The sequence below is a fragment of the Elgaria multicarinata genome, chromosome 7 (genome assembly GCF_023053635.1).
Source record: "Elgaria multicarinata webbii isolate HBS135686 ecotype San Diego chromosome 7, rElgMul1.1.pri, whole genome shotgun sequence".
Classification (NCBI taxonomy): Eukaryota; Metazoa; Chordata; class Lepidosauria; order Squamata; family Anguidae; genus Elgaria; species Elgaria multicarinata.
In genome coordinates, this window is record NC_086177.1 from 45,674,056 (window position 1) to 45,687,057 (window position 13,002).

Genomic DNA, 13,002 nt, shown 5'->3' on the forward strand with positions numbered 1-13,002 from the left:
CCGGTGGGGCCAGAGCTGATACTCCCTCTCCTTCTCTCCCACCCTCTTTTGTAAACCACCCAGAGAGCTTCGGCTATGGGGCGGTATATAAATGTAATCAATCAATCAATCAATCAATCTTTCCTCATTCCATCTCTTTCTGACACTCCATTCTCTCTCTCTCCCCCTCCCTCTGTCCCTCCCTCCCTCCGTCCCCATTCATCCCCAGACAGCAGCCTTTCTGGTAGGGACAGATTGCTTGCACCAGAACTCTGATCCTCACCTCCTTCCATCACTTCCTCCATTTTGGCTCCCCTCATTTTTTCTCTCCATTTGGCCTCTGTCACTCACTCTGGGTGCTCCTTCCTGTGTTAAATTTGGACATGGTTTGTCCATCCCTGCTTTAAGGTGATAAAATGTTAGGAACAGAGCTTTTGGGGCTCAGTAACTAGACACAAGATTAATACAGTAAGTATTAAGCTTTATCAGGATGGAAAATCTCCCACCCTCCCTCACTATTTCTTTCTTCAAAAACAAACACCTGTATTCTAGACATAGAATTCAGGTGTTTGTTTGTTGTGTAGCACAGTAAAGCACTTTGTGGTGTACTCATGACAAAGTTAATACTTCTTCTGAATTACTTCACTTGGGAGGTCAGCTTGGCTGCATGTGCTATATTTTGTATATTATTTTAATGTGAGCCTTACTTTATCCTGGGTAATCCTGTAGCTTACAAAATTAACCTTTTTAATAACACGCTGAGGCATATAATGTAAATACATAATATTTACAAAAGTTTATTACTGTCAGAGTAATTAAGAGTAGCATAAATCTGTGGTTTAGGAATGTGGCTATCAGCTGGAGTTTCATGGTAAATTTATCCCAGTATATTTATCACAGCTTTATGGTGCAGCCCTATGCATGCCTACTCAGAAATTAGTCCCATTGAATTCAAAGAGACTGACTCCTATGAAGGAACAGACTTTTGTAGCTTCTGATTAGAATTCTTATTTATAGAAAGGATTGAAACAAAAGGAAAATATGATTTTATGGTTTTCATTGATTTGCACTTCATAGCATTTGTGGAAATGGTGGGTATTCATTTGTTCCTTAGTGGACAGACTACTATAAATGGAACATACACATGGATATTAGGTTTGGACAACTTGATTGCAACTCTTCAGGAACATCTCAAAGTAGAGAAACCCAATTTAAAATGTAGCAGCAAATTGTCTCCCAGCAAATTGTCTCCTTCTCGTGGCAGTTGAATGAGGTGAAGGAATGTCCTAGCTGATCTGAATATAATCATTAGGATTTGACCACTAGGCTACAATGGCACTGGAGTGGTAGTGTTGGGGAGATACATTAGATGCCATGAAGGAAATATACTTTTTTCCCCTTTTTCCAGCTGGATCACAAAGTTTAGGTGCAGGGATATGGAACTCTGAAGGTCATTAAAAAACATGCAAACTTCCATTTCCTAGACACTTGGTATTTAAGCAGGGTCTGATCCACTTTTCCTCAACCTTTTCTTGTGGAGGCAAAAAGAAAGAAAAAAGAATCCAGGAAATTATTGTCTTTTCTGTTTTCCTGCCCTACCCCAAGAATTTCAGGGCACTGCACATAGCTTTCCTGAATTTTATTCTTGCAAAGAATGAAAGATAGTAAGTGCCTTAAACCAACGCCCAGCAAAGCTTGGGCGTGGTAGGGCTGTTGCGGGTGGGGGTGATTAAGAGGCGTGGAGGTCACCCATTGGTGAGCCTCACGTGGCGCCACTGGGCGAGGAGAGGGGAGCCTATAAATGGGCGCTCACCCCCTCCCTCGCCCTTCTTCGAAAAAGCAGCTGGCGAGGTTTGGAGCATCGCCAGCAGCGAGCGAGGGAGCGACGCTCTCGCACGAGGAGCATCTCACCACAGGAGTAGTTCGTCAGCCCATCCGGGCTCAGGTTTGGGGGGAGGACCGGCTGGCCCTCCCCGCATTTCGGCATCACCCTTGTGGCCCCAAAACACCAATTTGCACACACACACACCCTGCTTAAAACAGGGCACCTGTTTTGATTGGTTGGGGGGTAGGGATACCTTTCCCGTGCCCGCTCGGGGCGGGAGACGAGCTCCTTTCTCTTACCTTCGGGAAGAGGGAGACCTCTTCCTCCCTCGCAGTTCCCGCTTGGCTGTCGCGCCCAGCTGCCTCGGCTCAGCCCAACGGAGCAGGACGCTGATCACGAGGCCTATTTTGCCGCGCCCGTAACAGTGCAGGACGGGACGCAAGGCAGCAGCAACAGCGAGGCTTGGCCTAGCTGGGCCTCTTCTTCCTGTGCTCGGCGCGCCGCAGCGCAGCGCAGCCTGGTGCCCAGAACCCCGAGCAGCGGCAACCTGCTTGACCTCCCCTCAAGGGTTGAAGCCCTGATAGGCAGGGGCAGGCACGCGCTCGACTGAGCGGAGAAGGACGCTGTGCAGCAGCGCCTTCTGGCATTCAACCTCATTTGCAGAGATCAGGGATAGGAGTGGGTGGCTTGCTTCCCCCTCCCCCCCGCGCATTCAGCCCTTATAGGCTCTAGGAGCAGGGAGGGATCATTAGTGGCCAAACTTGTCCTATCTGGCTTCATAATTTAGTTGCCTTGCAGGGCATTAAAGGGGAAAGTACTGGTGGGCCTCTCTCCTCTCTTTCTCTCTCTCCTCTCTGGTTTAGCTGTACTAGAACACTCAGTTCTCTAGCCCCCCCCCCTTCTGGTTCCCTGTTATGATTTCACTTCTAAGCACAGTAAGCTAAAAAGAGTCACAGGGAATTGCCTGAATGCATAGGAGCCAGCCACTTTGCTGAAGCTAAGCAGGGCCAGGTCTGGTTTGTGTTTGGATGGGAGACCAAATTGGAAAGTTTCCATAATTAGTTTTCAATTAATCTCTTTATTGAGTGGGGAAATATATTAATTGGTGATAGATAATATCTAATTTATAGAAACCTTTAGTAGTTGATTAGCCTTTTAAAATGCCACCCAAGAAAGGATTGGGAGGGAAGAAAGGCAAAGGAAAAGCCCCACAACCTCCAGTAAAACGTCCTCGCCCCAGGCACGATTCATCTTCAGATGAGGGTGAGCGGCCCGATATCGCAGCATTCATGGCACGGCTACAAGCTGCTGAACTAGAGAGAGGCATTATCCCTCCACCCGACACTATAATGAGTTCATCAGGGGCGGGAGGATCTGGGCGCCCTCATACAAGGCGACAGACTCATGAAAGTATGTGGGCATCTGTTGCAGCAAGGCTCGATGCCATCGAGGCTTCATCCAGTCACACCCCCCCCAGGACCAGAGTTAACATCAGGACAAGATGGCTCTGTGAACAACCAGACTCAACCTCTTCCTGGCATACCAGACAATCCTCCTGCCACCATTGCTACTCAGCCACCTCCGGGTACATGGCCTCCATTGATGTCAGGTGAGTCTAGCAGCACTCAGAACACAAATCAGCCCTGGGCCTCCATGCCACCCTGGGCTTGGTGTCCGTGGTTCATGAGCCCTGGTTGGCAGGGGATGCAAGGTGGGACAGGTCGTACAAGCCAACCAGCCCCACTTGCATCAAATACACAAGCAGTTACGCCAAACCTTACTCAAACCCCTACTACAGTAACCATCCAGCCTACACCAGAATTGACCCCAGTTACACAGTTAGCCCAGAATACAGAACCTTCACCAAATAAGGAGCCTAGTGTCACGCAGACTGTGGAGACAGGCTCCTCTATCACTACAGAATCAGGAACCACTGAAAACAGTTCAAGGGTTGCGGTGGGAAACAACACCACTCCTTCTAGGGATGTGGCCACGCAATCAGCAACAACCACTGCAGTGGCATGTGCAGCTGTATGGCAGGGCCCGGCAGGGGCAGCAGCCACCACTACTGGCACAATTACCCTCACAACTAAGGATCCCTATGCAGGAATTGATGGAGATGCCATTCCAACAGGAAGCACAACTTCTCCTTTAGGTTTTCATTTGTTGCCTGCAACTAGGGATAAGATCATTCGGGGAGAATTTGTAGATGTTTTCTCTCTCCTGTTCAGGGAACCGGATGTTAAGGATAAGGATAAGTCAGGGGATAGGGACTATGATAGGGCTAGGCGCAAGAAAGTGGCCAGGACATGGGGGAACTGGCTTCCTGGTTTTTTGATCTACATGGGAGTAGTACAACAGAGATTCCCTGACCGTGGTTGTATCATGACTAAATATTTAGACATGATATTTAGAGCATACACAGAATATGAGGGCGGGGCTTGGCTCGCATATGATACATCTTTTCGCATGCGGGCAGCAATTGACCACTCCCTGCGTTGGGATAGGAAGGATCATGATCTCTGGCTGCAGTTCATGACTCCTACCAAGATAGATAGAGATAGAGCAGACAGTGGTCATCTCCTCGCCAAGCAGCAGCCCGCTTCCTCGGTGTCGGGGAATGCGGGTCAAGGGGTTCAAAACCGCCTGCTGTGTTGGGAGTACACCTCCCGTGGCGCATGTACACGCTCTCAATGCCGATACAGACATGAATGCCCAAAATGTGGGGGGCATCACCCGGTTACAAACTGTACTAGAACCAGGGGTGGAAGGGGCAATCCCAGAGACAATCAAGGTAACCGGAAACCTGGTAGCCAACAGCCTCCTCCAAAAGGGACCCAGCCCAATCAAAATTGAGCAGCTATGCCAGCTGCTTAATAGATACCCAAAACACAGTGATGCAATATATTTAGAAGCAGGTTTCAGAGAGGGTTTTAGAATCCCTTTTCAAGGGATTCGTGAACCTTCTTTTTCCAGAAATCAGAAGTCAATCTTTGAGTTTGAACAATTGGTTAGATCTAAAATTCAAAAAGAAGTGGAAGCTGGGAGGGTTGCAGGCCCATTTTCAGTTCCTCCCATCCCCAATCTGCGGGTATCACCTCTGGGCATTGTGCCCAAGAAGACATCAGGCGACTACAGATTAATTCATAATCTGTCGGCCCCTAGAGGAAAATCTGTGAATGACTCTATTCCTGACCACCTCTGCTCAGTACATTATGCCCCTTTTGACCGGGCAGTGGAAATTGTCCGGGGAAACGGGCCTGGGGCATTGATGGGTAAGTGCGATATTAAATCTGCCTTTCGCATTATGCCCATCAATCCAGCAGATTTTGATCTTTTAGGGTTCCAGTTCCAGGGTCAATATTATTTCGATAAAAGTTTACCAATGGGACTATCAACCTCGTGCGCCATGTTTGAAAGGTTCAGCTCGTTCTTAGAGTGGGCCTTGCAGGATCGGACTGGCTTAGAAGATTCCACCCATTATTTAGATGACTTCTTCTTTTCTGGGCCAGCAAATTCAAGGCAATGCGAATACCTCATGCGAGAGTTCCATCAACTCTCAGAGGAGGTGGGCGTGCCGTTGGCACATGAAAAGACCGAAGGTCCACTTACTTCCCTTACATACTTGGGCATTGAATTGGACTCTGTCCAGCAATGTTCCAGGCTGCCACAAGATAAGTTAATTGCCTTGCGCGACAGGCTGGTCGCTGTGCGTGACTCCCGAAAAATTACCCTACGTCAATTGCAGGAATTGGTGGGGCACGTAAATTTCGCCTGCAGAGTGGTAGCCCCTGGAAGGGCCTTTTCTAGGCGCCTTTGCTACGCCATGAAGGGCTTGACCCGCCCGCATCATCACGTTAGAATTACTCAAACCATACGTGATGACTTGAATGTTTGGCTTTCCTTTTTGGAAGCATTTAATGGAGTCTCTTTCTGGAGGAAACAATTACTCTTGGAGGCAGACATGCAAATTTATTCTGATGCAGCAGGACAGGTGGGTTTTGGGGTCATTTGGAGGGACCGTTGGTGCGCTGAGGTTTGGCCTGATGAATGGCGTTCATCAGCTATTGCTAGAGATTTAACCTACTTGGAGTTCTTTCCAATATATGTGGCTACACATTTATGGGCCAAGGAATTGTCTAATTCTGTCGTACAATTTTGGTGCGATAATCAAGCCACGGTCCATGTTATCAATTCCTTATCATCCCAGAACCCAAGAGTTATGGATTTAGTAAGAGCATTTACTTTACATTGTCTCCAGCACAATATACTTTTCAAGGCCCGTCACGTCCCGGGCCTCGATAACCCCATTGCTGACGCATTATCGCGTCAGCAGGTTCAGAAATTTCGGGAACTGGCCCCTTGGGCAAGATTAACACCGGAGGTCATGCCGAAGAAGTTATGGGAGATTGGCAACTGGAGATAGAAACAGCCATGTGGCAGTCGCTCGCACCTAGCACCAGGGCAGCATACAAAAAAGCAAGTAGTGAGTTTCACCTATTTCGGGACAACATGCAACTCCCGCAGGTTTGGCCTATCCCTGTGGATCACCTACTTCAGTTTTGTGTGACAGGGAGGAAGAAAGGTTTAGCCCCCAGGACCATCGGGGGTAAGCTAGCGGCCCTCGCCTTTCTGGCTAAGTGCCGGGGACTGCCTGATAATTCTTCTGACTTCCGTATTAGGAGGTCCTTACGGGGGTGGGCCAGGGCCACACCATCCGCCCCGGATACTAGGTGCCCACTCTCACCCGATATTTTGATGGGGCTGGGTGCGCAATGGCATGCCATGTGTTCATCACCATTTGAGGTTTCCCTTTTTCATGCGGCTGCACTAACGGCCTTTTTTGGAGCTTTCAGAATCTCAGAGCTGGTAGTGGCATCAAAACGTGATCATTCAGGTAGGGCTTTGATGGTCAGTGACTTGCAGTTACTACCACAGGAAATACGCATCACATTGAGACGATCCAAAACCGACCAATTAGGGAGAGGACAGGTAGTGTCCCTTTACCCATCTACCAAGAAAGAGTTATGCCCAGTACAAGCTTTGAATGATTTCATGGCACTTCGGGGAACTGCCCCGGGCCCATTGTTTTGTCATCAAGACTCTGCCCCTTTAACTAAATTTCAATTCTGGGCAGTAACTAAAAAGGCCTTGACAGTTTTAGGTCTAGGGCACCACAAATTTGGAACCCATTCATTTAGAATTGGGGCTGCCTCAACTGCATCTGCAATTGGTTTTACAGCCCACAAGATTCAAGCCGTAGGCAGGTGGCGATCGCAGGCATACAAAGCGTATGTGCGCCAATTGCCCCAATAGGTGAGGTGCTGGCATATTTTGATTTTGTTATGTTTACTTTTAGATCTGAGGGCAGGCCAAGCCCCGGTACGTGTTCTAATTTGCGGCCACAGTTACGTCTTCTGGGCCGGAAGGAGGGCATCCAGTACAGCCGTTGGAACTCAGCTGGGTTTGAGTCGAATTGCCCATGTCCAGTGGATGGGCAAGCGGGGCATGCGTTGGGAGCACCTCCCTTCAATGTTGTTTCAACCACGAGTTGCTTTTCCTCCCCCTCAGGTGTTGTTGATACACCTTGGAGGAAATGATATGGGTGTGCTGACTGGAAAGGCTCTGATCCTGCAAGCTATTGCAGATTTTCAGTTGATACGGCAACGTTGGCCAGGGATTCTTATCTTGTGGTCCTGCATTATTCCCAGACAAAATTGGAGGGCTGGCCGCAATCCTAGAGCTTTGGATCGGGCCAGCCAAAAAGTAAATAGTGAAATTTATAAACACCTTTTAAAACATGGGGATGTTAGCATCCAACATCCATCAATTATTAAATCCCGGAGGGAGCTGTACAGGAGTGACGGGGTACACCTATCGGACCTCGGCAATGACTTATTTCTGTTGGATCTGCAGAGGGGTTTGCAGGAGATAATTCTGCATAGGTGGGGGGATTCGACTAAGCCTTAGGCTTGTCTCCCCTGTGGCAGGGAAGCGGACATCTTCACATCACGAGGATTGGTGAGCATTCCAAGGCACCTAACGGTGAGGGGTAAACGCCTGAGGCTCACCAGCTGCGAACCTAGCGGCCCAGCTGGCGAGATAAGGGTTACCCTTGAGGCCGACCTTTCTCACTCACCCGGAGGCTAGCGTCACGGGGAGGAGTGACACCGGAAAGGTCTCCCACCCCAAAAGGGGGAGCCAGTGGGTGGCGACAAGACTGCCGCCACCCAAAGGCCAGGAATAGCTCGCCCTAGCTGGTAGCGGCTCTTGGCCGCTGAAGTTCTGATGTCCGCTTAGGTTCATCCCTCTGCAGATATATATACATTAATAAAATGTGGCCCAGTTTTTATACCCAGCTATTTTGTGTCGCCTCGTTATTTACACACTCCACATTCCGCAATTGGTCCATGTGAGTTTTACGGTCTAGCAGGTCTCTCTATCCTTGTCCAGTGCTCAATCCACAAGATAACCTTTCTCCAGGGAAAACTTCTCAGAAGGGGGGAAGGATTTTGAGTGGATATATGGCAGAAGGGAAATGGCTAATTTATTATTAATAATAATGTGTTTTTAACATTTCTACACTGTCTTATAATTAAAAATAAATACAAGCAATCTCTAAGACTAGAACAAATAAACAACATTAAAATACATAATTTAAAATACAAATCCGTAAAGCATATAAAAACCAACAGGATCACCAAACTAATGAATACAACTTAAAACAAAAGCCACAGTTTTACCAAACATAAAAATCCTGCATTTTTTTCCCTTCAAGGTCTTGGCCTGGAGCTTGTAACTCACAACCTACTTGCTCTACATGCAGCCCTGGAGAAAATATTCTAAAGTTGGGACAGTTTTCCTGAGAATGTATTTTCATTGAGCAGTATCCAATGGGGCACATACCCCCACCAATTCTCCTTCGCCCCACAGATTCCTGTCCACCAGAAGCACCCTACTTCTGCAAGGGAGGTTTAGCGCTTCCGGGGACAACCCAAAATGAGCAGAAACACTAATTTCTGGAAGGAGGCAGGCCAGAGCTCCACTGACTTGCCTCCTTCCAGAAATGAGTGGATCTGCTAGGTTCAGGGCTTCCTCTAGGAAGCACTAAATCTCCTGTGTGTAAGTTGTGGGTCCTGCTTGCACAACGGAATCGGTGAGACCCACTGTTTGTGAAAGGGAATTGGTGGGGGTGTAACGCCCAATTGGACCCGGCCCTCTGGTCACAGTGAAGGATTTTTTTAAAAAATGGCCAAGGTGTGTTCTACCCATGTCCAACCAACTCAAGCTGCTCTTCTGTTCCCTGTGGTGACCTCTGAGGTTGTTCTTCATTACAAAACAACCACCACCATCAAGACAACTCTTGAAAGATGAAAATTTGGTACCTGGGCAGGCCAGAGAATAAAATCCAGTAGAGTGAAAAGTTTTGGCCAGTGAAGTCAAGGCTGGGCCCAGAAGTTGAACCCATAAGTAAAGGAGTAGATCCTGTCACACATGGGAGTGGAGCCCACTGGTGAAGTGCTCGGCCTGATTGCATGGGGAAGAACCAGTGGCAAGGAGGTGTAGTTTGGTGCACCTGGGCTGGAGCCCATTGGTCAAAAGAAGGAACCTGGAATGGGCAGCAGGGCTGATATCAAGGGTAGGCATGGTTGGCCACATGCCTGGGAGTACACACTCTCAGGGGGCTAACTAACAAGAGCTGTGTGGACTTGCTCCATCATTGCAATGTGCTTGTTCACCTGCCTCTTGCTCTGACCCAGAGAAGGGTGGTGCCGAGAAAGAGGAGTGGTAGATGCTACTGCCTACTTGCTCACCATCTGTTGCTCTGTCACGAAGGAAGTGGTAGCAATGGTGAGAAAGAGGAGCAGCAGCAAGAGCAACTGGTGACAATTGTGGTGAAAAAGTAAAGTCATAGAAGGCCTATTGAGGATGTCTAGCCAAAGGGCCCTCAAAAACCTGGCACTGGTGGGCAGAATCCATAGACAATGCTATTTTCAGTGTACAGCTCTTGCTTATACCTGACAGTCATCAATAGGGTGACCATATTTTGGAAACCAAAAAGGAGGACAACATGGTCGCCCCCAAGGGGGCGTGTCCAGTACCAAGGGGTTGTGCCCACCCAAACATAGCCTTGGTCACATGTCTGATTTTACAGCACACATTTAATAGGGTGACCATATTTGGGGAACCAAAAAAGAGGACTCCTAGTTTGTGTGGGGGGAACCAGCTTTCTGAGTGCTGCAGAAAGTACGTTATTCCCCCGCCACCTTAAAGAACCCGATTGGAGTGGAGGAGGGGAAAGGATTTCATTCTGCACCACCACCATCCACTCCAATGGGGGCCTTTTCTATAATGTCCACGAATGACCCACTTTCCCCTTTAAGACCTCAATTGGAGCTTGGGGTGGGGGAATGATGTGCCTCAAGAAAGCATGTCACTCCCTCCTGCCATGCTAATGGCAGCCTTAAAGGGGAAGGTATGTCATTCCAGGACATTATTGAAAATTATAGAAAATCCCCCCTGACACCATGGAAAGAACAAAAACCAGGACAAATCCGGGGAAATCCTGACAGTTGGTCACCCTAGTCATCAAGCAATATCATCCACATGTAATATCTGTCAGGCCACCACTGAGAGATTTATAATCTAGACTAAACCCATGGCACAAGGACCAAGCACCGAATCCACTCTGGGTCAAACCCCGCCTCAAGACAGGCTCCAGGCCTAGGTAACATCTCTAGTGCTTTTTAAAGAAGCAGGATAAACAGCAGGAAATGTAATAGGGCTTTGTTTCTATTAATTTTGGATGTGACTGATACACACAGTGGTGTAGAAAAGGGGTCTGTAGAAAAACACTAATTGGCACCAGGCAATTTCCCTATTCTTTGCCAAAATAGGATTTATATGATCAGATGAAGACTCCCCTCATACTCACTCTGTATCCTTGCTTTCTGAGAGCTCCCAAGAGCACTTCATGGCTGCAGCAATCTGTTTCCATTTCCTGATTTAGTTTAGACTAATGAACGTTTCTTAAGAGAAGAGGTATGCTGAAAAATACCAGCCCACATCTGGAAATTCTTCCAATCAGGCTATAGCAGATGTTCTGTTTAAGTAGATTAGGCATGCCATTTAGCCATTGTTAACCGTTGAAATGAATTACTCTGAATAAGTTACATGCAAAATATAGCCCACCCTGAAATGCTGATGAGTTAACTAAGGGCATGTCTACACTAGCCATTTATCCCGGGATCGTCCCAGAATCGTCCCTGTGCATCCAAATGACACACAGGGGATCCCAGGAGCAGGCAGGGACAATCCCTCCATTTTCCTTGTATATTTCTTAGGTGTAGTAAGGGTCTAAATCAAAATATATGTTGGGGGGGGTTTGCAAGGACACTGAATTAAATCAGCGTTTCCTTAAAAATGTTATACTCAGAAAGGAAGATCGCAAAGACTAACTGGATCTCTCCCCCCCCTTTTTTTTTTAAAAAAATATAGAACTCCAAAGAAGTGATGTACTTTCATAGCTATGAATTCACCTCATTCCTACTAGCTGGACAGGAGGAGGAGGAGGTACTTTTTATTCATTCATTCAAATATTTGCCCTCTAAATTTTACTTCAGGTCTCTCAAAGTGGCTAACAAAAAACAGCAAAATAATATGAACTAATTTAAAAATCTAGTTTTAAATTAATATAAGTAAGTAATAAAGAACAGTAAAACTGCAGCAAAGGTAAACTACAAAACATCCTCAGAATAAAACCAGGAGAGTAATTTATTCATCATCTAGGCTGCATGCTCTCCTGAAAAGAAGTGGTTTAATTTTACCTCATGAAAACAGGGAGAATGAGTTATACAAGCTCTTTCGTAGAAGGAATTCTAAAGTCTGGACAACACCAAGAAATAGGTTTAATTTTGCTAGCCCACATGTTGCATTTGGAGAGTATTGTCATAAGATCCAGTCACTAAGTGTGGCTGGATTTTATTGTATCTGGTTTGACTGAGAACTTTCTTGTTGCTGTTGTGTTTTTATTGGGGAATAACGAGAATGCTCTTGCTAGCTTTCTGATTGGTGTACAGGGTTGTATCCTATAATGCTGCAGTGCTCCTGTACATTCTGTTCCTACAGCAATTCCCACTGCTATCACAACAGGAAGTTATCATGTTGTAAAGGGTCCCTTGAAACAAGGGGTGTTTCTACACCTGCTTTTTCCCCCGGGATCATCCCGGGATCATCCCTGTGCATCCAAATGATACACAGGGGATCCCAGGAACAGGCAGGGATGATCCCTCCATTTGCCTGGGATAATCCTTAGGTGTAGAAAGGGCCAAGGTCATTTCTGGAGAGGGCGCAACCTTCTCCAAGTTCTGCTGACTTGCCCCACTCTAGAAATAAGCATTTCAGCTCATTTCTAGGATTCCTTATGAAGTGCCAGCTCCCCTGTTGTGCTAGTGGTGGGTGCTGCTGGTGCACAGGCAGCAGAGGATACTGACCTCAACTGTTCATGACTCACCAACCTCAGATGGCAAAGAGTCCTAGAGCAGTGCTTCAGAAGACTTTCTCAGTGATTGTACAGGTTCATATGGAGCAGGCAGTTCTTTAAAAGGAACCAGCTCTAGACTGTTAAACACCCCCATCCCCACACACCCCTCTCCATTTTGATCTGGGCTTAGAAACAAATTGGAAGCCAATGGGCAGTGTCAGAGTAATATGATCTGATCATAGGTCCCATGTAGAGCACAGAGGTGTTGAAAATTCCTGGGCAATTATGCTGGTTTCTGAAATCTGTTACAGTTTAAATGGCATGGACTTACAGTTTGAATAAGGCCCCTCTCTACCCTGTTGAGTAGTCAAGGCATGAGGAAAAGTCTGATGCTGTGCAGTTCATAGAAGGCATAAAATCCCATTATGCCTCTGGGCAGAGCTGGTTTCACCTAGTACAATGGGAGACCAGAACCAGATGGAACCCACCACGGAATTTAGTGCCATTGCTCTACAATTCTGCAGCAATTTCTCACTGGCTACAGCCCCAAATCCACAATAGGTTGGCTACTCACTTCAGCAGAAAAGAAGACAAAAGAGGACACAGGTTTGCATAAAAATTGTGTATGCTAATTTATATGTAGAGATGCAAATTTGGAAAGAATTCTATAATTTCAATGGAAAGACAATACATCTCACTGGAGTGGGCAAGACTG

General features: G+C 47.0%; 1 protein-coding gene across 1 annotated transcript; it reads left to right on the forward strand.

Moving 5' to 3' along the window:
• Window positions 1-1,780: 1,780 nt before the first annotated feature.
• On the forward strand, window positions 1,781-8,123 carry LOC134401275 (uncharacterized). The gene is made up of 3 exons (XM_063130024.1): window positions 1,781-1,924; window positions 3,236-3,413; window positions 7,164-8,123. Exons 1-3 carry the CDS (start codon window positions 1,781-1,783, stop codon window positions 7,772-7,774), a joined length of 933 nt encoding a protein of 310 aa, XP_062986094.1. The 3' UTR covers window positions 7,775-8,123.
• The last annotated feature ends 4,879 nt before the right edge of the window (window positions 8,124-13,002 follow it).